Source organism: Cygnus olor, chromosome 5 (genome assembly GCF_009769625.2).
Source record: "Cygnus olor isolate bCygOlo1 chromosome 5, bCygOlo1.pri.v2, whole genome shotgun sequence".
NCBI lineage: Eukaryota > Metazoa > Chordata > Aves > Anseriformes > Anatidae > Cygnus > Cygnus olor.
The window spans coordinates 41,963,623-41,987,340 of NC_049173.1; the positions used below are offsets into that span (position 1 = coordinate 41,963,623).

Consider the following 23,718-nt stretch of genomic DNA (forward strand, 5'->3'; position numbering starts at 1 on the left):
TGGCATCTTATTAATAAGGAAAAATAAAACCAAACAAGAGAAAATGATTCCATATAAATCATATATGTATATGCATAGATATATATACGCATATAAATATGCTTAGTTTTAAATCCTAGTCTTTTCTTTTTAGGTGTAAAGTAGAACGAACAATTTGAAGAACTTCTTTTTCATTTAACAAATGTTGGCTTTTAGAATATTATTTTCTAGCCATATGGACGACAGTTATTTTCAGGATGATATGAAAAAGCAAATTATGCTTTAGTATGATGATAAATGAAGCTTATTTTGCTATCTACTATTTTACAACATCTCAGAGAACTTAGAGAGAACAGCAGAATGTTTGCAAAGTGAAGAAAGTTGCTTGATCAAGGATTATTTCCATACCTTCCTACAATTTGTCTTTACTTTTGTGCTCATAGGTAACTTCCCCATGAAGTATTTGTTATTTTACCTGGTTAGGATATTGTTCTGCATTTCTGATTGAGGCATTTTGGTTATATTACTCTCCCTGTAAGTATCGGGGATGATTGAGAATTGTATAGGGTTTTGTCAGCTTCCCTTTGCTTTTCAGTTAATACATGGCAAGGCACAAGATAAGAAAATAAATTTCTTTTTGCAGTAAGAGTCTTTACAACAAATAATGCAGAAAATCCATTTGCCCTTACTCCTTTCTTCCTTGCGAAGAAGTATTAATATTTCTTAAATTTTGTCATTTGAAAATGCCTCCTAGATTTCTTTGCAAAATTGGTGCCCTTCAATGGAGAGCTGATCAGGCAGAGCAGGCTTAAGGCTGAGACACTGCCCTATTGAGTTTCTGCTAGACATATGCTTCTGTGAATGAGATGATTCTTTGTGTTTTGCAGGCAGACCTCTTGTGTTACAAGCTGGCTAGTCTGTGTAGTTACAGTATACTTTTCATCAACACTTACTTAGATCAGGCTTAAAACTGTTAGTTGTCAAACGGGCCCTGTAGCTAAGTTAACTCTATCTCCAATCACATGCAGAGTATATTCAGATCCTTCAGGCAGAAATTGTTTACATATTGGCTCAACATCAAAGGGACAAATCAAAATTCTCAAATGTGAGGGACCCCTTGCCCGTTTACCTCTCAATGTGCAGCTTATCTTGTGGGGAGAAGACGGTGATCAAACTGTTAGGGATTTTTTTTTAGGCTTTTGTTCTATTTCAGACTGATAACTCGTTTCTAAATAAAATGTCCTTCTAAGCTCGTGGTGTGAGCTTGTCACTCACAACTGCATCACATCACTGGGTGGCATGACATTTTTCTGCAAGATCATGACTATCCAAATTTATGACGATTTTAGCCTACTGTTTTGCATTAATGATTTGTTCTGCCTTCAAAACAAAACAGAAATGGGGGGCATGTCAGGCTTTTCCCCAGATTAATCTGAAATAACTGTGAGTAATGATCTACATCTACCTTCTTGCACATTTACAGAAGATGAAATTGAAATGAAGGAATTAAGTATTCAAGGTCATAATGTAGGTTATTGGCAGAAAAAAATTCAGGCTTGAGAGGTCCCAGAGTAATTCTCTATACAATAGTGTTTTGCTGCAGGAAACAATATTTAAAGGAAGGTAGTAGTTAAACAACTGAATTGCTTCTGTGTGCAGTCTAGCAACTTAGTTTCCCTTCCTTGTCTCTAGCTTCTTCATTGGTAGCTTAAATACCAGGATCTAATATCCAAGTTCTTCCTAAAGAGGTAAATCACATTCCCTTTTTGGGAATCCACAGATAAATTAAGGCTATCCGTGGCAATGTTCTGATCGGTTACCACAGGAAATTTCTGTTAGCTGCAGCGTTTGAACACAACTGCCAAAACCCTTTCCGAAAACTTTGCTATTAGAATGTTTGTGTGTTCTGTTCTCAGTTTGCAAAATGGAATATACTGTGGTTCTTTCAGTTTCTGCCAGCAGTTCTTTATGATGTAGTATAAGATGCCTGTAGCCATAGAGCAGGAGAAGGGGGAATTCAATTCAGGTTACAACCATGTGTGATGAGAATGTGAAGAATTAGCCAAATTTGTGTGCTTTCTAGAAAGAAGTAAAATCTACAGTTTTCTGTAAGAGAACCAGACAAAATGGAAAAAAAAAAAATTACTAAGTTCAAGAACTCACTTTTAACTATTTTTGTCTGTGTGGTTTTGGACAGTTTATGTAACCTCTACAACTGGCGCTATAAGAATCTGGGTAATCTGCCTCATGTCCAGCTTATGCCGGAGTTCAGAACAGCCAACGCTGGGTTTTTGTATGACTTCCAGCTTATAAACGTAGAAGACTTCAATGGTGTGGGAGAGTCTGAACCCAATCCTTATTTCTATCAGGTAAGAGAAATAGTGTATACTTTATTTAATCTGGATATGGCTTACTAAGTCTTCAATGAAGACTTTAAAAATACTGTAAACTGATGTTTATGTTCTCAGATAACACAGCAATGCACATGAATGATTTTTTTTTTCTCCTCGTTATCATTTTCGAATGTTGAAAAGGATGATAATGTGTTATGTTGTGCTTTTTTGCTCAAAGTGAATGACTGCTTGCTGTTTCCATTTTCTCAAAGTTACTGGGTTGGGGCAGAGATTTGGTGTATAATTCATTATGAAACATTGTTTTGGCCTATGGCAAATTAAAGGCTGCTGTACTGTCATGATAACAAAATAAGCAGTAGCATTTCTCTATATGAAGGATCAACATTTGCTCTGTGGCAGTGATTTAATTTGATCTGTATATAAGAATGCAAAAGAGCCCATTCATAAAAGAATGAAACAGTACTACAAGAAGCATGCATAAGAAGCAGAGAGACATTGAGGGCGAAGTGAATTGCAAAAGAAAAGCTTAGCCTTGAAATTTCTTGACTAAATTTTCAAATTAAGCCAGCAACAACGGCCTTTATCTATTTGTTTAAAATAGGAAACGCTTTGACAATTGTAATGAGGTGCTTATATTTTCAGTCTTCTTATTCTTCTTCACTAAAATTTTGCTTTAAAAACAAAGATGGGAACAGTCTGGTACTTAAATAATCTGTTTGGGTTTTCTGAAAAGTTAGAAGCTGGATCTGTGTGCAAGTTAATGAATTTAATACAAATATAGAACTAACACCTTATATCTTGTTTAATGTTATGGAATGCAAACAATATAGTTTAAGCTAGTAATATGCATGGTCATTTTTTTGCCTACAGAGATCATTGAGAATTATGTTAATCTATTTTTTTTGCAAGGTATTCATAGGGTATGCTTGGGTTCCTCTTGCCTTTTTTTTTTTTAATACAAGCTAGCATGCTGTTAGTGAACAAAACAAAGGAGAGCCATAGTCCACTGCTTCTCATTTGTAGCTTGGGGTGATGGTTGTTTGGAGGGGAGAATTTTTGATTTTGGAATTTAAACTATAACACTGTAGCGTATAAGTAGTAAAAAGCTGTCTGCTGGAACAGCTGCAATTAGTGCCTTAACAGGGTAATTGAGCACTACTTTATTTCATTTCTGTCCTGAGGAGATTAAAAGTCACAAGGACACAAAAGACGTTTATTGCTACAACAGCTATTCTGAACAAACTCTTTAGTATGTCCTACAGTTAGTTTTTTTGTTTGTTTGTTTTTGGTTTTTGATATCTTTAGGGTAGAGAGATACTGGTGGGGTACATTGGTGACATTGAATAGTTTTTCTAACAGATTGCCATGTATTATTTCTCTTTGTGATTTGGGGCATTTCCTTCCAGAGTTAATGAGGATTAATATTTGTAGAGTAGCTTTATACCCACAGGTGTTTGGTATGTATTGCAACTCCATTTCTCAAGTAAAGCAGAACCCCCTTAATAATAATAAGAAATAAAGGAGGCTGACATGTCCAGCCTGGTCAAACACATGCCAAGTGACGATAAGATCCTTGTATAAATATAACAAGAATAAATATCCACAATTGAGAATAACATTTCAACTTGAAAGATATTTTTGCTCACAGAAAATGGATGTAAACAGGCTACGAATAAGTTAACTCTGGAAATCGGACAAAAGCTCTTACAACCAGAGGAGTGATGCTCTGGGACAGCCGTATATTATAAGTTAAAAAAAAAAAAAAAAAAAAAAAAAAAAAAAAAAAAGTTAGGAAATATACTTTAACATTAGATACTTTGAGATTGAATAGGTGTGGCCTAAAACAGAAATAACTGGTTTTGATAATCCAGGTGTCTGTCTCCCTAATTAATTGTTGAGTTTCATTATTCTAGTTCAGTGAGTTCTTTTTTTGAGCATACTGGAGAGTGATTCGTTGCAACTTTTTTTTGCTTGCTTATATGAAACCTTGTTAAACTGTTGCTAAACAGATTTTGTTTGTTTGCCTCTTTTTTTTTTGTTTTGTTTTAAACCCCTTACATTTAAATACTGGTATCTGTAGACTATCAGCTTTTAATGCTTCTTAACAAATTATAATTCCACAGTTTTAAATAAGAGGTGTTTTTTTGGTATATTAAGTAGAAGAAAAAAGTTGTATTAGCACTTCTTGAGTTCTGTAGTAATATATTAAGGTGGAGGTTCTTTTGGGCTGCCAAGTATATAAATGCATTAGGTGCAAATGTGTAAATATTTAAGTCTTTGAATATAATTCAAATATTAACACTTCTTTTAAACATTTTAATATATTTGAGGACTACTAAATATTTAGATTTTAATTGAAATAAAACTGAGTACTTCTCAGTTGATACTGGAAAGTGTCAATCTATTGCCTAACAATAATATTGACAGAAATTTTTAGCGGTTTTCTGTCTGAAGAAGGATCTAAATTATTAAACTTGCTTGTGATTTTTATTCTTTCAAAATGACTTTTATTAAGTGAAATTATCAGATCTATAAATGTTTCAGCACTGAGATTTTTCTCTGAATAGACAGTTGTTCTTTACGACCTTACAAAATTAATAACTTTTTCCTTCCTTTTAAACTTAAGAATCTCGGCGAAGCAGAGTATGTTGTGGCACTATTCATGTATATGTGCCTGCTTGGTTACCCTGCAGACAAGATAAGCATCCTGACAACATACAATGGACAGAAGCACCTGATCCGTGATGTCATTAACCAGCGGTGTGGAAATAATCCACTGATCGGACGGCCAAACAAGGTGTCTTTCAGAATATATTGATCATTGGAGTGGTTCTCTTTTTCATGATTATTGTGTTATAGAACATGACATGATTGAATCTATTCCATCTGATTGAACAGATTCACTGCTTTCTGTGCAAGTATTCCTTTATTAACAGCACATACTTATTAACTTGCATTCTGTGGAATTTCACTACTCTTTTTGCCTGTTTGTAATTAGTCATACAAGGAAATTGCAAAATCAGTGAAGTTCGATAGAGACTGTAGTCTGTGTCTCATGTAGTCTGTGTCCCACAGACTACGTGGGACAGAATAATTCTTTGTCATTAATTTTGTCTTCCTTTTAAATAAATAAATAAGAAAGAAAGAAAGATGCACCCAGAGTAGAAATGGCGATTTGATAAAATGCATGATGAAGAATCTTACGAAACAAATAAAAATATATTTACGAAATTCTGGTGTCTGCAGGTTAAAGTTCTATATTATAAAACTCGTAGCTTTCCACAAGTTTTTGTTTTTAGTACTCCACAGTTAGCTGTCCTAATTGAATAAAAATGTGAGAGAAATAGTATATAGAGTCACATCTCCCAGAAAGAGGAGTTTGATCTTTGGTTAGAGGTGAACTAAAACAGAATTAAAACATTCTCATTTCTCTTCTTATTTAATACAATCTGAATAGGAAGTTGATGTTAAAATTTGGATATCACATTGTAATTGAAATGGCAAATATTAACCTATGGAGTTTGTTTGTTGTTTTTTGATTGTCTAGGTAACAACTGTGGACAGATTTCAAGGTCAACAAAATGATTATATCCTCCTGTCACTAGTGCGTACCAAAGCTGTAGGCCACCTTAGGTATGTAAGAAAATACTCTTGTAGGGACATTAAGGTGCACATATTATAAACATCTTTCTGATGTGGAAAATGTTATGCAAAAGTGTTCAACCTCTGCAGTATTTAGTAGAAATGAAGTTTAGTGCTATATGTTGAATGAAATTCAGACCCAATTCCTTTTTACAACTGTCTGCTTCCCTTTTTACATCCACTTTATCCTTTAGTAATGGCTCTTACACAATAAGAAGTGTATACTGCTGCAGGTGGGCTGAACTTGGTTTCACCTTAAGTAGATTAATAGGAATGTAATTAATGCTTGTTGAATAAATGCAGGCTTAAAATTTCTTATAGATTATTTTCCATAAGTGAGCTTTTTGTTTTGTTTTGTATCAGCAGTGTTTGCTGCCAAAGTTGTGTCATCATGTGCCATTTAAAATGTTTATGCTTCAGTTTTGGGGTTGGGTGGGGGAAGACTTATTCAGCAGCAGCGAGATGGGTTATGGAACGCATGTTTTCTCATTCAGGGATACAGACAGGCAGTTGTGATTTGTTCCCAGTGTAAAACTTAACTATAAAACTTAACTGTTTTTCTAGACTTTATAACTAAAGGGTGAGTTTTATATCAATAATATAGTGAGCCCTCTTTTATGTAAATGTTCTAGGATTTTGTTATTGAAACTATAGTAGGAAGAAAAATTGAAAACGAAATAGTATTTTAGCAGGTGCCTTTATAGTTACTTTAATTAAGACTTCTGCATACTTCTTGTTACTTTTATTGGAGTTGTTCTTTCTCACTGATGATACATGACTAATTTATTTGTTTTTTTTGAAGGGACGTCCGACGATTAGTTGTTGCCATGTCAAGAGCCAGGCTTGGGCTTTATATCTTTGCAAGAGTATCGCTGTTTCAGAACTGTTTTGAACTAACTCCAGCATTCAGCCAGCTCACAGCTAGACCACTTCACCTCCATATAATTCCCACAGAATGTTTTCCGGCAGCAAGACAGGTAGGAACAGGTACTATGAATGTTGCTGCCTGCAATGGGGTATACTTGTTGCCTGCCTTTAAGTGAGCTATAAGAGACTAGACTGCAGTGTCTTCACTGTTAAATCAGTGCTCCTTGGATAGTTATGTCCCTGGAGTTAACTTTGATCATGATACCAGCTGTTCTTAATTGATTATTTCACAAAACTAATTTATCAGTCATACCTGCTTTTTTTTCCCTAAGTTCTACCTGTGAAAGTAATTCTGTATTTTTATTTTAGGATAAATATGTAGGGTTTTACAGTGTTATAAATTTTTGTCTTGTTACAAAACAAATAAATGTCACTTCTCAAAAAAAAAATACAAAGCTAATTGCTTTTCATTAATATTGGTAAAATTGCATTTGACTGAGTAATTCAGGATAACGATTAAAATTGTTGCTGAGCTAGGTATGTAAATACAAAAATTTTGTAATATTGTACTAGTAAACTTTAGTAAAAGGTCAAGTATTTAAGTACAGGACTCTCAATGAGTAGGATGCTAAACAACCAAATAAGAACTGGAGGAACATGTCTGCTTTGCTGTCTGAAGCTTTGAGAAGGGTACCTGCATGAATCCAAAACTCAGTTAGAAATGTTTACGTGGTCTTAAATGCTGTTGACATGTTTAGGAGGGAGCCTTTCTGTTGAAACTGGTCTACTCTGTAACAAAGAATGGAGTGTACAAGTGTACATGGTCAGAGAGAGTGTGAGTGTAGGCAAGGATGAGATGGTTTCTGGCAGACAAGTAGGCTAATGTGAACTGAAACTACTTATGCCTTGAGTTAAATGATTGGAGTCCTAAATGTACTTTATGGATTAAGTATTGGAACCCAGCCTGTCCTTCTGAAATGAAATTTCTTCGTTGGGCTGCAGTGTCATGATTAATCCAGTCACCCAAAATGCAAGTCCCACATTTCCTACCATTCAAAAGAATTTAGCTATTTCTTTTTTTAAAAAGCATTTTTTTCATTTACTGGGTTTATGTTTCCTAAAACAGTACAACAACTTTTTGGATAATGGTTTTGTTGCTTTGCTTGCTGAATTTCTACTTTTTTCCTCTTTAGAATGGAGAACGACCATCTCACCAAATACATGTTATTAAGAACATGCCTCAGATGGCTAACTTTGTGTACAATATGTATATGCACATGATACAGAGTACACGCCACTACCAACAGGTAAGGGCCTTCTTACTATTGGAAGGTGCATACCTAAAATAAAATCAACTTCAGTAAGTAACCAGGGATACTGTTGAGGTTTGAGACTGTTCTTTTATGTTTACAGTTCAAGAAGGTTTTATGGCTGAGAGTGAGAATATTGATGTCTCTAAAATCTTGCAGTAGCAGGAGTTGCATCTTTTACTAACTTAGGCCCCAATTTAAGGCCCGCAAAACAGCCATAACTAGTGCTGAGTGCTTGATATAATTCTGTCTGGGCCACAAAATTCCTTATTAATACTGAAGATCTAGTCTGTTCGATACCTACTTGAGGTAAACTTGTGCATTATGCTTCAGGTAAGTGCAGCTAGTAATATTACAGCACTGCCGCATGGTGTAATAATGCTTTGTAATAGATATTTTCATGACATGGCTGCAGTGTATAGAGAGACTATGTCATGTCTTCAAACCATTTTAACCAAGTTAGCTGGCTGTATTATCCAGTCTGGTTAGCAGCTGCAGTGTTTTTAGTCTGGTGGAATTTTTCATCAGTACTAGTTCAGCACCAAGCTAAGTAGTATGGTCTCAGAAGTAGGGGTAGATCCTTTCTCACTTTTGTTCCTAATTTTGTCACTGCTTAATCCCTGGAGCAGAAAACATTAGAAACACGTGAGCAGAGCTTTAAAACAGTTTAAATGCTATACAGAAAGCTGCCTTTAGTCAACACACTTGGATCTGTAGATGCTTAGGGATAGTTGATAGTAAACAGAAACAGAGAGGTCTTTGTTATCCCTGAACTGCAACACCTTACATTTAATACCTAGATGTTTTACAGTTATATTACTTATAACTTATTCTTACATGGTACTCTGTGTAGCTTCCTTGTTGGTTTTTGCTCTTCTGAAGAGTTTCCAAAGGCAGAAGAAATTGATGTAAAGGGAACACTACTCACTTTCTTCTAGCTGACTGTGGAAAGAGTGTGAACGTGACTCTGCATTTCTGAATAGGGTGCTTGTCTATGAGATCTAGGTTCTGTTCATTAATGCAGGGATGTTTTTCTGTCACCTCTTCCTTCCTTCTTCCAATGACTTTCATCTAGTATCATTACTGTGTAATAAGTAGAGATCAGAACCCAAAATTCTCTCTCAGCTTAATGTCGTACTTATGAATGGAACATTTCTTTTCCTCCTCACTACTTATCTCAATGAATCATGGAACTTTTTTTTCTTCTGGGCAATATAGTTTTGGTCAAATTTAAGTACTTTGCTACCCAGAACAAGTCTTTGCCAGGTAGGCTGGTTGCTTTCTTGCTATTTTGGGGAAATGCTTGAATTACCTGTCTGTTGTAAAGAAAGGGTATAAGGAAGAAGAATGACACCAGTAAAATCGTTTCTTGTAGCTGTATATTGCAGGTTGCATTTAATGAGGATGCAGTGGACTGTGCAGTTGGTTACACTCAGAAGTGTATGAATGTCCTGAAAAGCAGATGGTAGCATGCAAATTTTACTAAAAGATGGGTTTGCTTGATTCCCTAATTGAATATGCACCTTCTGCTAATACCAGCTATTCCTTTTAGCATCCTAATCTTACATTGCTAGCTAAAATTAGTTTAAAAAAAAAAACAAACACTGGTTTCCTACTATGGAAATGAATCACGCTCTTCTTGCAACAGTTGCCAAAAAGTAAAGTTAAAAAAATTTAAAAGACTGTGGACATAAAGTTTTCTTTACCCCTTCTAATACAACATGGTGTTCCTTTTCTTTTCCATTGGCCCTCACAGTAGTAGTCACAAAGCACACTATGAATCTAACTTCATTACAGAAGTCTCATATGTTGAGGATGCATGTTTTTGTATTAAAGGATCTCTGATTTTTAGACATTCTTTTTCTGTGAACAAATGGATTATGGGGAACAGCATAACTTCAAAGTATGTAAAAAAAAAAAAAAAAAAGCTTATCTCTGCTGGTAGTCATAATTGCTGCATAGATTGGTCCATGCTTGTCAGAAATTTGTAATATTAATGTCATCTAATTGAAGATAAGACTTCACAATAATTAAACATTTTATTGTACGTGAGAAGCCAAATTGCCTTTAAGCAAAACATAACCAAACAATCATCCACAGGAGATTTATCAAGCTTTCATTTCATTGAAATGCTTCACAGTATTCAAGCAAGTATCTACCATGTCATTAAATAATACCAAGCTGCAAGAAGTATGAGATTTTCTATACAGCCTGGAGTTGAATAGCATTCATCATAGTTTTCAGCTCACTGTGTTCTTTGTTTGTTTGCCCCAGGTCTGTAACGTGGCTACAACTGCTGCTTGTAATGTTTTGTACTTGCAAACCACATTCTTGGTTGTGAGCAAAGCGCTTTGAACACACTAAAATACATTTACAGAAGTATTATGTGAAAAATATTTAAGTATTTCTTTACCTGTTATTTGAACTTGTTCTACTTTTAGAGCTGTGGATGAACTTGCATAAATACGGATAATGTCCATATAACACTTTATAAGATGTTTTGAGGAGAAATTACTGAATTACTGGAATAGGTTGTTAAAGTCAGGCTTAAAAAGGAGTCCAGCTTATCTTGGAGTTTAAAATGGTTGATAGATGAGGTTTTGGTGGGAACGTGCTTGTTGCTCCAAATAGGGCTTTGCTGTGGTCCAGTCACTTGTGTGTTTCTTTGGAATAATGAAATGTTTGATACCCTTGAGTTGGAAGCGCTGAGTTTTTAACACCTGCTTTTCATGCAAAAAAAAAGTAAGACCTCTGTGTGAACCAAGATGACTCTTCATTTTATTTATATAGGCACTTTCTAAAGGGCTTTAGAAGCCTATTAAGGCTTTGAAATTTTAAGGCTTTATTGTTATTTTATCTAATGCAAATCGTTAAATCTAAAGTGAACAAACAGTTTAGGCTAAAATAGGAATAGATACCAAAATGATTTATTTGTTGTAAAAACTGAAAATTATTTCTTTTTCTATCATTCAGCGTTTATTGCCCCCACCTGTCATGATTGAAGAAGCTGAAGTGACTCTAACTCAAGAGACTGAAGCAGAAGTTGAAGTGCAAGGCATGCAGGAAGACGCAAAAGAAGAAAATAAGGTAGAAGAAATAAAGGAAGAAGAATTGAAAGTGGCAGAAGTGGCTGAACATCGAACAATGCCAGAACACCCCGGAAGAGACAGTGATAGTGAAGACAGTGAACCTGAAGATGAGACTGAAAAGTGATCCAAGTGACGTTTGTCCTCATATCTGTATTTTGGAAAACAGATGGGAAAAAGCAGTTAGAAATATGATTACTATTTTTACATTGACTTTTTTTAAATGGTTGCTTGTGTAATGTGACCTTGTTTTGTATATTTTCACTGAATACTTTGTGGACAAGCAAAATGATTGGCAAACGTTTTACTGAGTTCTTGTCAGTAATGTAATGTGTTTAATTGCCTCAAATGATATAGTTTCCTTTTCATAAGTTTTTCAGTAAAGATGCTTTTATACAAGTTGTGAATATTTTTTAAGTCATTGGTGTTTAATTCAATCACTGAGTTATACATTAAAATTTACTGATTAACTGTGTTCAGTATTGACCAGACAGTCTTTACGGTTTCCTTAATATTTTACAGTGGATAATTTCTTACACAGAACTGTACTTATATACACTGAGATGGCATCTTAGGCATAGGCTCAAGTTCAGTAAGATTTAATTGCACATATGAGCAATGTGAATTACCATGGGACTTTGAAATTTTTAAAAAGCTTTATTGAATCATTCCTCACACAATAAGTTAAGATGCAGCTTTTTAACAGCATTAAGTTAGGGCTTTGAAATAAGATCTCTTTCATTTTAAGAGGACACAGGATAAAGCCCTATGAGGAACAAATATTAAAGTAGTTCACTGAATGAAGGATTTACAAAACGTGTAATACTGATATTAAAGACATAATGGCTGAGTGGGTTTTCTAGAGTAATATCCAAATAGATATCTTTCATAAAGTGACAAGTGAGAGGTTTTTCCCTGGTTCATTAAAAATATCTGCCAATTTAGCAAATTTTCCAGTGGTTCAATAAGACTTACGAATTTCCAAGTTTGATTTTCAAACAGAGGAGTAGCCATAGGAACATCTTTGACTGTTGACAAAATGGGGAAATACTTGGGTTTCAAGTATTGCAGTTCTGAATCTGCCAGAAGAATTTCCTCATTAAATGGATTAGAGATTCATCAACCTACATTAACCTATTACTAGGACTTAAGGTCTTTATTTTTTCTTAGTATTTTTGTAGTATAATAAAAGAAAAAAGAAAATGTAAGCCAAGCTCAATGAAACACATGTATTATATATTTGTGCACTCATGCACCTGCCTTGTGCACTCATTTCACCTGCCTTTCCCCCAGGAATTATCCTCCGTCGGTTAGAGGGTAGCTCAGGAGTAACAAACCATAATACTTACTATTGGCACATAGTATTCATTTTTTTTGGTTTGCTTTTCATCCACTGCTGAGCCATCTCAGGCAAGAATACTCTTTTGAGCAGATTTGTATTCTTTCACTGTTTGTTCTGTGTGGAAAGGAATGTACTGCTTACTTCCAAACTGTCTGCCCTTGGAGGACAAGTAGCAGTCGATGTTAGGGTGGTAAGCTTCATGCAGTAATGTTCACATGTTCAAGCAGGGATGAATAATACAGGGCCTTCAGGCAACATGTGACAAACTCAGCTGAGGGTTGTCATCTTTGTTTTCCAAACCATTTTCTATAAATATGAGTCTGACAATCACTTACTGTGCTTCAGAATTTTAGGAAACAATGGTAAAGGATTCTGGAAGTTTTTTTTTTCGAAAAGGGATGATTTAACTGGCAGAGATTCTATCAATAAATACGACGGAAAAAGCAACCAAAGCTGAAAGGGACTGTGAAGACATTCTTGATTGGTATGTGGTTTGTGGTGAAATCTTGCTGTTCGTCTGAGAGCACACTGACCTGTGTGATGCTGCATCCCATGTGCAGGCCTGCATATGTGGTCCCTTCTGACTCACTGTGTCTTTGTAGAACAGCCAGGTATACAGTTAAATTTCTAGTCCTCAGTGATGGCCTAAAATGGTGAGTGGACTTGTGACAAAGATTTTATTGGCTAGTCCTTGCTGCCGTCTTCTGTACATTGAACTTTACACTTTTCAGGGACGTGAAAGCATTGGGAGAATGCATTTTCAGAAGCCTGGAAAATAATGTTTATCATGTAGCAATGGTTGGAAAGTTCTTTATAGATTCGGAGGCCTTTAAAAAAAATTGGTTCTGTTTATTATTTTTTGGTAAAGCATAAACTTAGTGTTTTCCAGGAAAATATATTTAGTTTTGATTTTCTGTTTAAACTTTATTATGAAAAAGAGTTGGTGGGAGAAGTGAAAATGTTAATTTTGATCTACGCACTTTGTTTTCCAAAGGCAATGTTTGCTTGGAATTTAGCATCCCCTTCTGATGTCTGTATCTTTATTCTAGCGAACAATGAGGTCTAGATGTTAATAATGTATTTAACTCCTGAGATAATTGAAATTTCAAACAAAAATCATTATATATATATATATGATTTTTTTTAAGTGAACAGTTAAAAAAAACAAAACACTATCCAAGCATTATTGCACAGAATGATTATAGCAATGCATGAAAACCTAGAGAACAAAATCTTTGTGAAGAGAAGATCCTTTAAACATATGAACAAAAGGAAAATATTTAAAAGCACTTTTTTTTTTTTTATTGTTCCAAAGCCATGCAATAAAAAACTAAGGACATTTTAAATGAAAGTAAAGAAGTGTTAGTGTTTTTTCTTCATATTTACTTAGCCAGCACTTCCATTAATTGGTCTAATCTTTCTCTATTATACTGAGCCTGTGAAACAACTTGGAAGGTACTTTCCAGATTTATTCAGCAACAGCTCAACTCCTTAGACTCTATTTTGTGTTGATATAAAAATGACACTGTAATTCAATGTACTACTCATCTCTGTAACAACCAGAAAAACGAGCAAAGAGCAGTTCACTTTCTTACTGATCCTTCATCTGTACATAGCTGAGATAGGGGCCTGTATTTATGCAGCAATTTCCATCTGTGACTGAAATAATGCAGTAAGTGCAGGTTTAGAAATGATCTAGGAAAATGCCTTAGTAATCGTTTCAGAGCATGGTTTGCTTTTGCTTTAGTTTATGGAACTTTGAAATGGCTTGGCAATGTGGCCAAAAAAAAAAAAAAAAAAAAAATTGCCAAGGGAAAAGATTGTAGGAGCTGGAGATCTTAATGACAGCATCCATAAACTCCGAAAGACAAGGCTGTTGTTTTTTCCTAGCCTACCTTGACTTTGCGTTAGTACTGCTGTATGTGTCGGGTAAGGTTCTAACATTTTTCAAACAGGGAAACAAGCATTCTGCCACTTCACTTCCTTCTTAAACTGGGTCTTTGCTGTTTCATGGGACATAAAAGGGTATCAGTCCTGAAGAAAAGTATTTTGATGTGGAGTAGATGTTAAGTACTGTTGACAGAAGGCCTTTGCTGACAGGACAGGAAAGACTACTTTTATTCTTTGAAATCAGAATTCTTTTAAAAAAGAGAACCTTCAGGCGATGTTGCTCACATACTGGATAAACAAGATGACTTACAATTCTATTGAAACGAGAATTAGGTAACACTTGGAATCTCGTAGAGCAAATAGACAAAAGTAAATGTCCTAGCCAACAAATGAATCATGACCCACAGCAGTCAAGAAGCTGTGAATGCCGTTAAGACATATGGCAGTGTAGCTTCCTTTGCCAAACATGGTAATCCTCCCAGCAGAATCAATCAATAGAAAACGAATGTTTTCAGGGGAGTTTTGAAGGCTGTTTTTACATCCCTTAGTGCTTGCCCTGCTATGTGGTTTCTCAGTGTAGTTTTCATACAGTCCTGTACCTCAGAGGATTGGTTGCTTAAGAACCTGACAAAAGAAAGAACTCTGTACAATGTTTGTGTGCTGTAGTACTAAGAAACACATTTTAAAAGAAAGCTATTAAAATTGCAAATTAATAAAGAATTTCCTTAAAGGTCTTTCAGCTAAGCATCCTCTGTAAATCCATGCATTTGCCTAATTTTTGTGTGGTTTCTGAAAAAGTATAATTCTCAACCTTCAAAAACAAAGTTTTTCCTTACCATCAGATGTATCTACACAATCACTATGTTAAAAGAATGCAAGAAAAGAGGAAGAAACAATACCTGCCGTGTTATTCAATCTCAGTTTGTAAATAGCAATATTTCAGGGCACTAAATACTGCTATTGGAATGAGAAAATGATCTTTCCCACTCCTATGGTAGGTAACAAGGGCAGATTATTTCTCCAGGCCTTTCTCTGGAAGGGCTTTAATCAGCTTAATCTGGCACATATGAGGGATAATGTAATACGGTGCTATTGAGAAAAATAGTTTCATATAGCTTTTGTTAGATTTTCTATCACCTTGGAAAAAAAAACAGAGCAAGGACATGGATCTTTGAATCAAGTAATAATAACATTAGTTAAGTGTAATGCAGAGAAGCTGGTTGCTGTGCTGTTGTGTCTGGAAAACAAGATAAAAATAAAAAGCAGAAGAGTTATTTCAGCTACAAGTAAGAAACTTTCCAGAGTTCAGACATTATCTCTTTGCTTGAAAAACATTATCAGAGGAAACAGAGAATGCATTTCTGTATACATGTATGATTCATTTTTAGGAAAATGTAGACTGAAGCAAAAAGTTGAGCCAACTGTTGTCAATTACATGGTTCATCTATAGATATCTGTAAAAAAGCATATAGAGCCACAGTGTACATTTGCCTGATGAAACATTGGAATTTTATGATTCCAGAGAATAGCATAAAAGAATAAGCTAGAGACCCAAATAAGGGTCAGGAATATATCACTCTTGGCATTGTTTGTGAGAGATAAAAAGAAGCCGCCCTTATTGCATTTATCAAGTGTGAATTCCTAAATTGCTGCAATCCAGCGTAAGAGAAGCCCTGCTACACATCTAGAGACGCTTCAGCATCCTGCTGTGCTAGCCTGACATCTCTTGTGTGTCAAGAGCACTTATTTTTAGATGTGACGGTCATTAGGGACATAATGTATCGTAACTACTGTAAAGGAAGTAGTTTAGGGGCAGCAGAAGTGGGTAGAGGGAAGCTCAGCATAGAGGCACTAAGATTCTCTTTCTGACCTTAATCCACAGCAGTGCAGACTTGCCCTATTTTTGGGAGTGATTTTTGGCAGCAGCAATCATGTCCTATCGGGCAATACCACATTTTCTAAAATGAGACATACCACATGTTTTGCATGCTGAGTCATAAAGGGGAGAAAGAGCCTTAACAGTAATCCTCTTTTGCTTGAGGACACATGCAAGAACACTGAAACAAGACAATTAGGGAAAAAGAAAAGCCCAACTGCAGAAGTGTTGTCTTGCTGTTTGTTTTTTTTTTGGCTGGGAAGGAGTTAATTTTCTTCGTAGAGGCCTATATGATTCTGTGTTTTGGATTTTTGATGCAAATAGTGGTGATAACACACCAATGTTTTCAGTCATTGCACAGCAGTGCTTGCACAGAGGCAAGGACTTTTCTACTTCTATTTTCATATACCCTGTTCCTCAACTCATCTGATCTCTAATGTACTAAGAGCTAATCGTACTCCTGCATACATAGATACTTCAGAATGGGGCAGTTGTCCTAGATTGCTCTCTGCTCCTGCAGTGTTCACCCACCGGCACTCTGTCAGTCTGAACTGTGTAATGAGAAGAGGCATTGAGGACAGCTGCTGGTCCTGACTCATCTCGGTTCTCGGTCCTAGACACAGTACCTTCCCTGTAACTCCAAGCTGAAACAGTTATCAACTGGAAAGAAAAACTTAGCTAGTGTGGTGGATTTAGATGAGCCACATGAATATCAGGGGATCACACACACATCTTGTGTATCAGTAATTTTTTTTTTAAGAGAGTCAATTCTTAAGGGAATTTCTTATTACAATAACTAATATGATATGCTTGATGCTGTCTGTATGAAACCTGGTATTTTGCTTAATATAAGGTAAAGCTAATCCAGTAAATTACTAGTTTAAATCAGGATTTAAAATGTTTTTGGTATTATTACAACATACAGAACTATAAATGACTATATGTCCATGCTCTCTTTCAGGGGGGTGGGCATTAGATCAGAGGTCAGTAAGCGTATTATGATATGCCCCGTAATGCATAGCAGTAAGGCATGTATATACCACAGTGCTTTAGCTTTAATTTATGAATCTAATAACAGTTATGTTTCACCTAGCAAGATCTTTTAAATGAACTATAAATACAATTGCAAATATATACGTATATATGCACAAGTAGGAAAAGGTTTTAGTGATTTTAGATATAAAAACTGGGATAGATGTGCAGCTGACTAAAGATTAGTTCAGAAATATGTGTGTGTGTGCATGTTTATGTACCAGGTTTTACGTGGGTATGAAAATGGCAAATTTCTTACCCCATGTGTCTAATAGATCTTGATCTTTTCTGTGGTGCCATTTAGACCGCAGCTGCACTTCACTCCAGTGAAGCACTCAACTTTTCCTGGAGAAAAGCATCACAGTAAGTTTAGGGCACTGACTTTGACTGTATCCTGGCAAGCAGCTCCAACTCCTTCCCAGAACTTCTGTGCAGCAGTTTGTACCTATGGGGAGAGCAGTAAAACATACCAATGGAGTCTATAGTAAGGAGCTAGTTAAAAAACAATATTCCTGTGAAGGCGGGGTGGCCATTACTGGATATAAAGATGATCGCTGTATCTCAAGAGTTCTGTTTTGGAGTCTGGAAAGGCGCTCTCAGAGAATGAGGTCACTGACTCATACACTGAGTTGTTCTCACTCTCCCTTCATGTTATCCCAAAGAATACAAACAAGAAAGTTTAGGTAACCGACAGCCCAGTTGGAGCATTTATAAGTGATTTTGGGTTTGGGATGTCTCATATGTCAATTTCAGAATCTAGATTGTAGCACTGTTCCAAGAGAATTAGCAGACAACAGTGAGTACATTGATGGGACCCAAAGCTAAAAACCAGGTCAAGAATCCTGGGATCAAGGAGATCTCTGTTACTGGACTCACTTGTCATGGATATCCTTAGTCTTTCCCTCATCTGCTTTGATCAAACAGTCTTCCAGCTGGCACCTGTCTCCACCTTAGGCTACCTTTCTCCTTTGAGAAGGTAGGGAACAGGCTGTTGCTTATGACTCTTCTCAACCTCATGCAAGCAGAGAAAAAGCTTTCTTTCTCAAGTCAGCCAGCTAAGCATTAAGTGGGAATCTTACCCTTACTTTCCACCTTCTGACATGAGTTCACTATCTCAGTCTGCTGGTGACCAGACCTTTTTCTTCCTACTTGGTAACTGTTAGCTGCCTGAGTTTTGCTGGTTTTTGCTGCAGCGTTTTGCAATCTGATCACATCACACAGAGTTGAGAGAAAAGACATCAACCATGTTTGCTTTCTGGAATGGATATAGTATGCCTGTGAAAGATGTAATGTGAAAAGGAATCACTGTGCATGTAAGTAGAAATGTGTATTAAGGTAATCTGCCTAAATTGCCAAACTTCCAGTGACCTTGTTTGCTGCTTCCTGGCTCTGAATTTGGTCTATATACATCAAGGCCTCTCATGAGCCATACAGCCTCTTGGGATTAGACAGGATTTTGTGCAGATTTTTCAGGGTACAGTTTTAGATTTTTATGTCTACGTCCCATGACAGTCTCAAAAGTCTTTTTTTTTTTTTTTCAGGTCTAGCTCTAGACTGCACAGATAAGAATAGCTGAAGAAAAAGCAGTGAGTCTTACAACACCCTTTTCAAACCAGTGATGTTGGGGATAAGGAACAATTGCAATGATCTTTTTGATATTTCTGAGAAAAGTCTTTAACATATTTCTAGTGTTATTATTAAATTTTATGGACTATCAACATAGTAAAATCTGCTCAGAATAGGGAAGTCATTCAATAGAACAACAAAGACTGTATTTTCTTTTTCTGGCTTGAAGGCAGATTTACGACAGCTTGATTATACTGACACCTGAGATGTCTGAAGACAGTTTTAATTCGCTAGCTTGTTTACCAAAGCTGATCAGAAATTGAACACTACTTTACAACATTATTCAGTGAGTACATGCTCAGAGTGAAGATTAGTCTGTTTTCTATCAGGAGAAAAAAAAATAAGCTTTCCAACAGTAAGGACCTGTACAGTGAAGAAGAGACCGAAGATTTAATACCAGTGTTTTGCTATGTCCTGTGCAGTTTATTTAAATTCATTCTTCCACTTAAGTTCACTGGGTGTTTAAAACTTCAGCTGGAATACCAGTAACATTACAACTGGGAACATCACAACATTCATACACCTACATTTTCAATGATAACACTTGCTTAGCAGCTTCAGTGCTGATTTTTTTTATATTTATTTTATTTATTCACTTATTTTTGAGTGGACGTGATTGTACCACCACCTCTTCATAAGCAACAGCTCCACCACCGCCTGCTTTTTGCTTTGCCCAGGGTTTCTGAGCCCCAGGGATCTCCCTCCTGGTGTTTCCCTCCCTCACAGCCAGGCCCAGGCCACCTCGAAGCTCCCGCTGGCGGCTGGCACCCCTTGGCCCACTGGGCCCACTCAGCCTCAACGGCTGGGGCCTGGCCGTTGGAAGGTGGCGCTGAAGGGAGGAGAGGTTAAGAGATGGCTGGAAAACAGCTTGTATTTCCCTCTCTGTAACCAGGGCTTGGCGTGAGGAGTTACTCAGGGGTCTGCCCTGAGGTGAAGGCGTGGTGGGACCTGGTGCTCCCTGTGGCTCTTTTCCACCACCCCTGCCAGCAGAGGCACTGGCTGCTTCACATCACCCCAGGTCCTGCAGAGCCGCTGCCCCAGGTGAGGCAACGTTGGTCCCACACCTTGCCCTTGGCTGCTGGCCCAGGTGACACCAGGTTGGCCTTGGTGTGGTGAAATTGGTGTGATCTTGTTGCCCAGACAGGTTGTGGAGTCTCCTTCTCTGGAGATATTCAAAACCTGCCTGGATGCTATCTTGCGCAACGTGCTCTAGGTGATCCTGCTTGGCAGGGAGGTTGGACTAGATGATCTTCAGAGGTCCCTTCCAACCTCAGCCATTCTGCGATTGTGTGTGTGTGAAATCCCCTGCCCCGAGGAGGAGGCTGATGCACAGCCGTGAGGGCCTGTCCTCATCTGCGGTGTGTTTTGCACACAAAGATCACCCAAGGTAGAAGGTTTGTGGGGGACTGTCAGGGAAGGCCAGGCATGGGGGTGCCTCAATTTGTGGAAGACATTTGGGACATTTGGTGTTTGAAGCAGCCCACTGTTCTCAGTACCCGGCCTAGCATTTAAGCCACTGGCAGAGTCCATGTTGGTTACTGGGGGTTGGTTGAGTTAAGGTGAGAAAGGAGGAGGAAAGGGCTTTTGTCAAACAAGGTGTTTATCTTGCTTTTCTGCTTTAGTGTATGACTGGAAGAAAAATTCTGCTCATTTAAAGGACCATAGAGTTGTGCTTTAAAGGTAAGGCTATTAGCCATATATTTTTCTGGTTTTACTGATAATTGACACATTTGTATGCTTTTCAGAACTATATCATAAGGCTGGGTAAATTCAGCAGATAAATGCATGTCATCCTTTCTCTGTGTGCTGCTTGTATGCTACTGTTGTCTCACCTAAATAGTAATCGAGAAACAGCATTAGGATGTTAGTATGAAACATTAGTATGAAATTAGTCCATGAGTCACTATCTAGGTAGAATTATGTTATTCAATAAAAAAAATATTTCTGGTCATATTTATTCTTTCTGGATATATTTTAAATGTTTTGTAAATGAAACAATGCTAAGTGGAACTGTTTAGGATATCCTCAACTCCAGAGTTACTATCATGTTACATGGCACTGCTTACTCTTTCATGAGAGTCTGAGCATCAGAGCAGTCTGTTGCTGTGTTCATGCATTTTATTAGCATCTGAATTAGAACAACCTATCTAACCCAATAATACTTTACCACCTGCAGTGATAGCTCACTAGGCTGAGAAAAAAAAATAAAATTCTCTACTCTACCTTTTGTTTCCATTTCCCTCTCCTCAATGTATACTTTATCACCTTTATATATATTTATATATTTATGTTTATATATATATTTGAATATATTTATATTTATATATACATATTTTTATATATGGGTGTTTAGTAATCCTATTATAACCAAGATGTACATATTAAATGATTTTTTTTTATATTAAAAGAATTTCCTCAGTATCCCAACAATTTATATTTTTGCCATAAAATCCCAATTATGAATCATTAAAGTAAAGTACTGAGAAATGGTCCAGTGCTTTATGTATGGTCAATTCACTTTTTTTCTTGGTTTATTTAGCTGCAGCACATCTCACAAGACTAGCTGGAAATTCCAGGTTGTGCTTTGGATTGTGTAGCATTTTCATACATATAACTAAATCTGCATTTTCCCAGATTGCTGAAAGAATGAACAAGGCAGAAATAAAATGCTCTGACAGCTCATGACACTTCTCAGTCACTGGGGAGATGTCTGTTAATAGTCTTGGTGGATGATAGGCTTGATGGATCTGCTTAGAAAAAAAAAAAAAGCACATATTCTCAAAGCTCAGCACAGAGAGTAAGTGATAATGAAAAGAACCAGCAGACAGTAAAAATTAAGCTGGTTACAATTGTGTGCAACTATTTCTCATTAAACCAGAGAATAAGCAGTGGGAGGCATCCTCCATAGGTTGGTTACCTGTTGACAACCTGTGAAGTTCTGCAGCTTCATGGGCCACCTATTTTCTGGACCTCAGGATTTTCCTAATGTATTGCATTATGTTCTAAACGTCAATTATTTTTTCATCTGTAGCTCTATTTTCTCATGCATAAACAGAACGTTGCAACTTGTAGAGCTATTTTAAGAATTTGCATCCAAGTCATTCTAGTCTAGAAGACTATTCATTAAAGGGAATCTGATATTTTCCTTTCCTCCTTAGGAAGTTTCCCAGGAGGCATATGTGACTTAGTGCTTGTTATGTCAGACTTTTGTTAAATATAGGAAACAAATTTTTCTTGGCTGAAAATACCCTTTACCCCTCAAAATAAGATTTTCCAAACAAAATTGAGTTTTATCTGTATATTTCTATATACATTTGCCATCAAAGTTAACCCTTCTTTCCTCTGTTGCTAGGTTTCAGATGACAGACTGCAACTGCATAGTGTGGTCATTCTTTTGGCTCATTGTCCTGGTGTTTCTTGGCTGGCCCATAAGCATACTCATGTGTGCCCTTCATGGATTCCTTTCTCCTCTGGCTACTTTAATAGGACTAGATGAATTAAGTGAAGCATTGCTGAAGGGTGCATGTCTGGGGAGGCAGTGTGCTCAGAATGTGCGCAATGGCAAGTCCCCGTGTTAAGCAATGAGGACAGCCCTGCATCAGACAAGCACTCAACTGTATACAATGGAATTTCATTGTTTACTCTATTAATCTCATATTTTTTAACTCCAAATTTTTTTTCTTAGTATTTCAGTGTTTACATTTCTCTTTAGAGTGTCTAGAAACCTTAACACTTCAGAGGCTTGTCTCTGAGAATATAAAATACAAGTTGCAGCTATTGTTTTCAAAATGGGTAATGATACTGTGTACATGGAGAAGGTAGCTAAGTGCTTATCTCAGGATTTGAGCTTAGTGTCAAAATCTATTTAAGTGGGAGATGATGGAATGCACCTAATGGGTGCGACTAAGACACCCAAGAAGAATAGATTCTGAATTGGAAATTTATTTTTGTGAATGTTTTAATCTCCAGTGTACATTGCTCAATAGTAAGAGAAGTAAAATTCTGATCTGAGGTCTTTGGAGTGTCCGTGTTTTCATATATATGTTTCGGTGCCTTTTTAGTTTATTTCCTTTGCAATAGACTTTAGAAATATTTTGTATTATGATGTTATTTTGTATTAATTTCTTGTGAACAACAGTTTTTCAGTGGAACAACATTGCTGATGGGTGGGCTGTATGCACTGATTTCAAGTATATTAAATAAAGAAAGAATTTCTGTAAACACTTTCCTTATCTCCTACTTTGTCCTTCTGTTTTGGCATATTTTTATGATCCATTGAACACTAAGCATTATCCAACCATTTACTTGTAATACTTGTGATTTCCAAGAATTTGAATAGGTCTATAGAGAAAGTATTTTTTATTTTGCTTTTTATGTCCCATGTTTGCTGGTTCTGTTATCTTTATATAATAGTAAGTAAATATTTGAAAACAAGATTTGTTTTCTAAAAGTTTTCTTTCTTGCTTCAAAAGACATTGTATAGTGACCAGCTGCCAGGGTGATAGTAACTGCATTTTACAGGAATGATCACACCTAGAAGGCAGTTTGAAGAGGTTTAATTGATTGCATGGGTCTCTATGGCAGCTGGAGACTGGCCTTGATCGTTAGAGACCTCCTCTATTTTTGCCAAAACTGTGGCCATTTGGTCAGAGATTTTTCATGTAAAACGTCTACCTCAGGTTGGATATTGGAAAATCCCCAAACTACTTAGCTA

At 36.5% G+C, this 23,718-nt stretch overlaps 1 protein-coding gene and 1 long non-coding RNA gene across 2 annotated transcripts in view; both read left to right on the forward strand.

Moving 5' to 3' along the window:
* AQR (aquarius intron-binding spliceosomal factor) overlaps positions 1-11,712 on the forward strand; it is a 52,374-nt gene extending 40,662 nt beyond the window's left edge. Inside the window, exons 30-35 of the mRNA XM_040557928.1 lie at positions 2,177-2,348; positions 4,960-5,130; positions 5,881-5,966; positions 6,778-6,952; positions 8,036-8,149; positions 11,126-11,712. Of these exons, the coding sequence (XP_040413862.1) occupies positions 2,177-2,348; positions 4,960-5,130; positions 5,881-5,966; positions 6,778-6,952; positions 8,036-8,149; positions 11,126-11,365 (958 nt within the window). The 3' untranslated portion in view covers positions 11,366-11,712. The remainder of the gene's footprint in view (positions 1-2,176; positions 2,349-4,959; positions 5,131-5,880; positions 5,967-6,777; positions 6,953-8,035; positions 8,150-11,125) is intronic.
* Positions 11,713-19,569: 7,857 nt separating this feature from the next.
* Positions 19,570-23,386, forward strand: LOC121071379. The gene is made up of 3 exons (XR_005820556.1): positions 19,570-20,045; positions 20,627-20,684; positions 22,357-23,386. It is a non-coding gene; the product is annotated as an uncharacterized LOC121071379 (long non-coding RNA).
* The last annotated feature ends 332 nt before the right edge of the window (positions 23,387-23,718 follow it).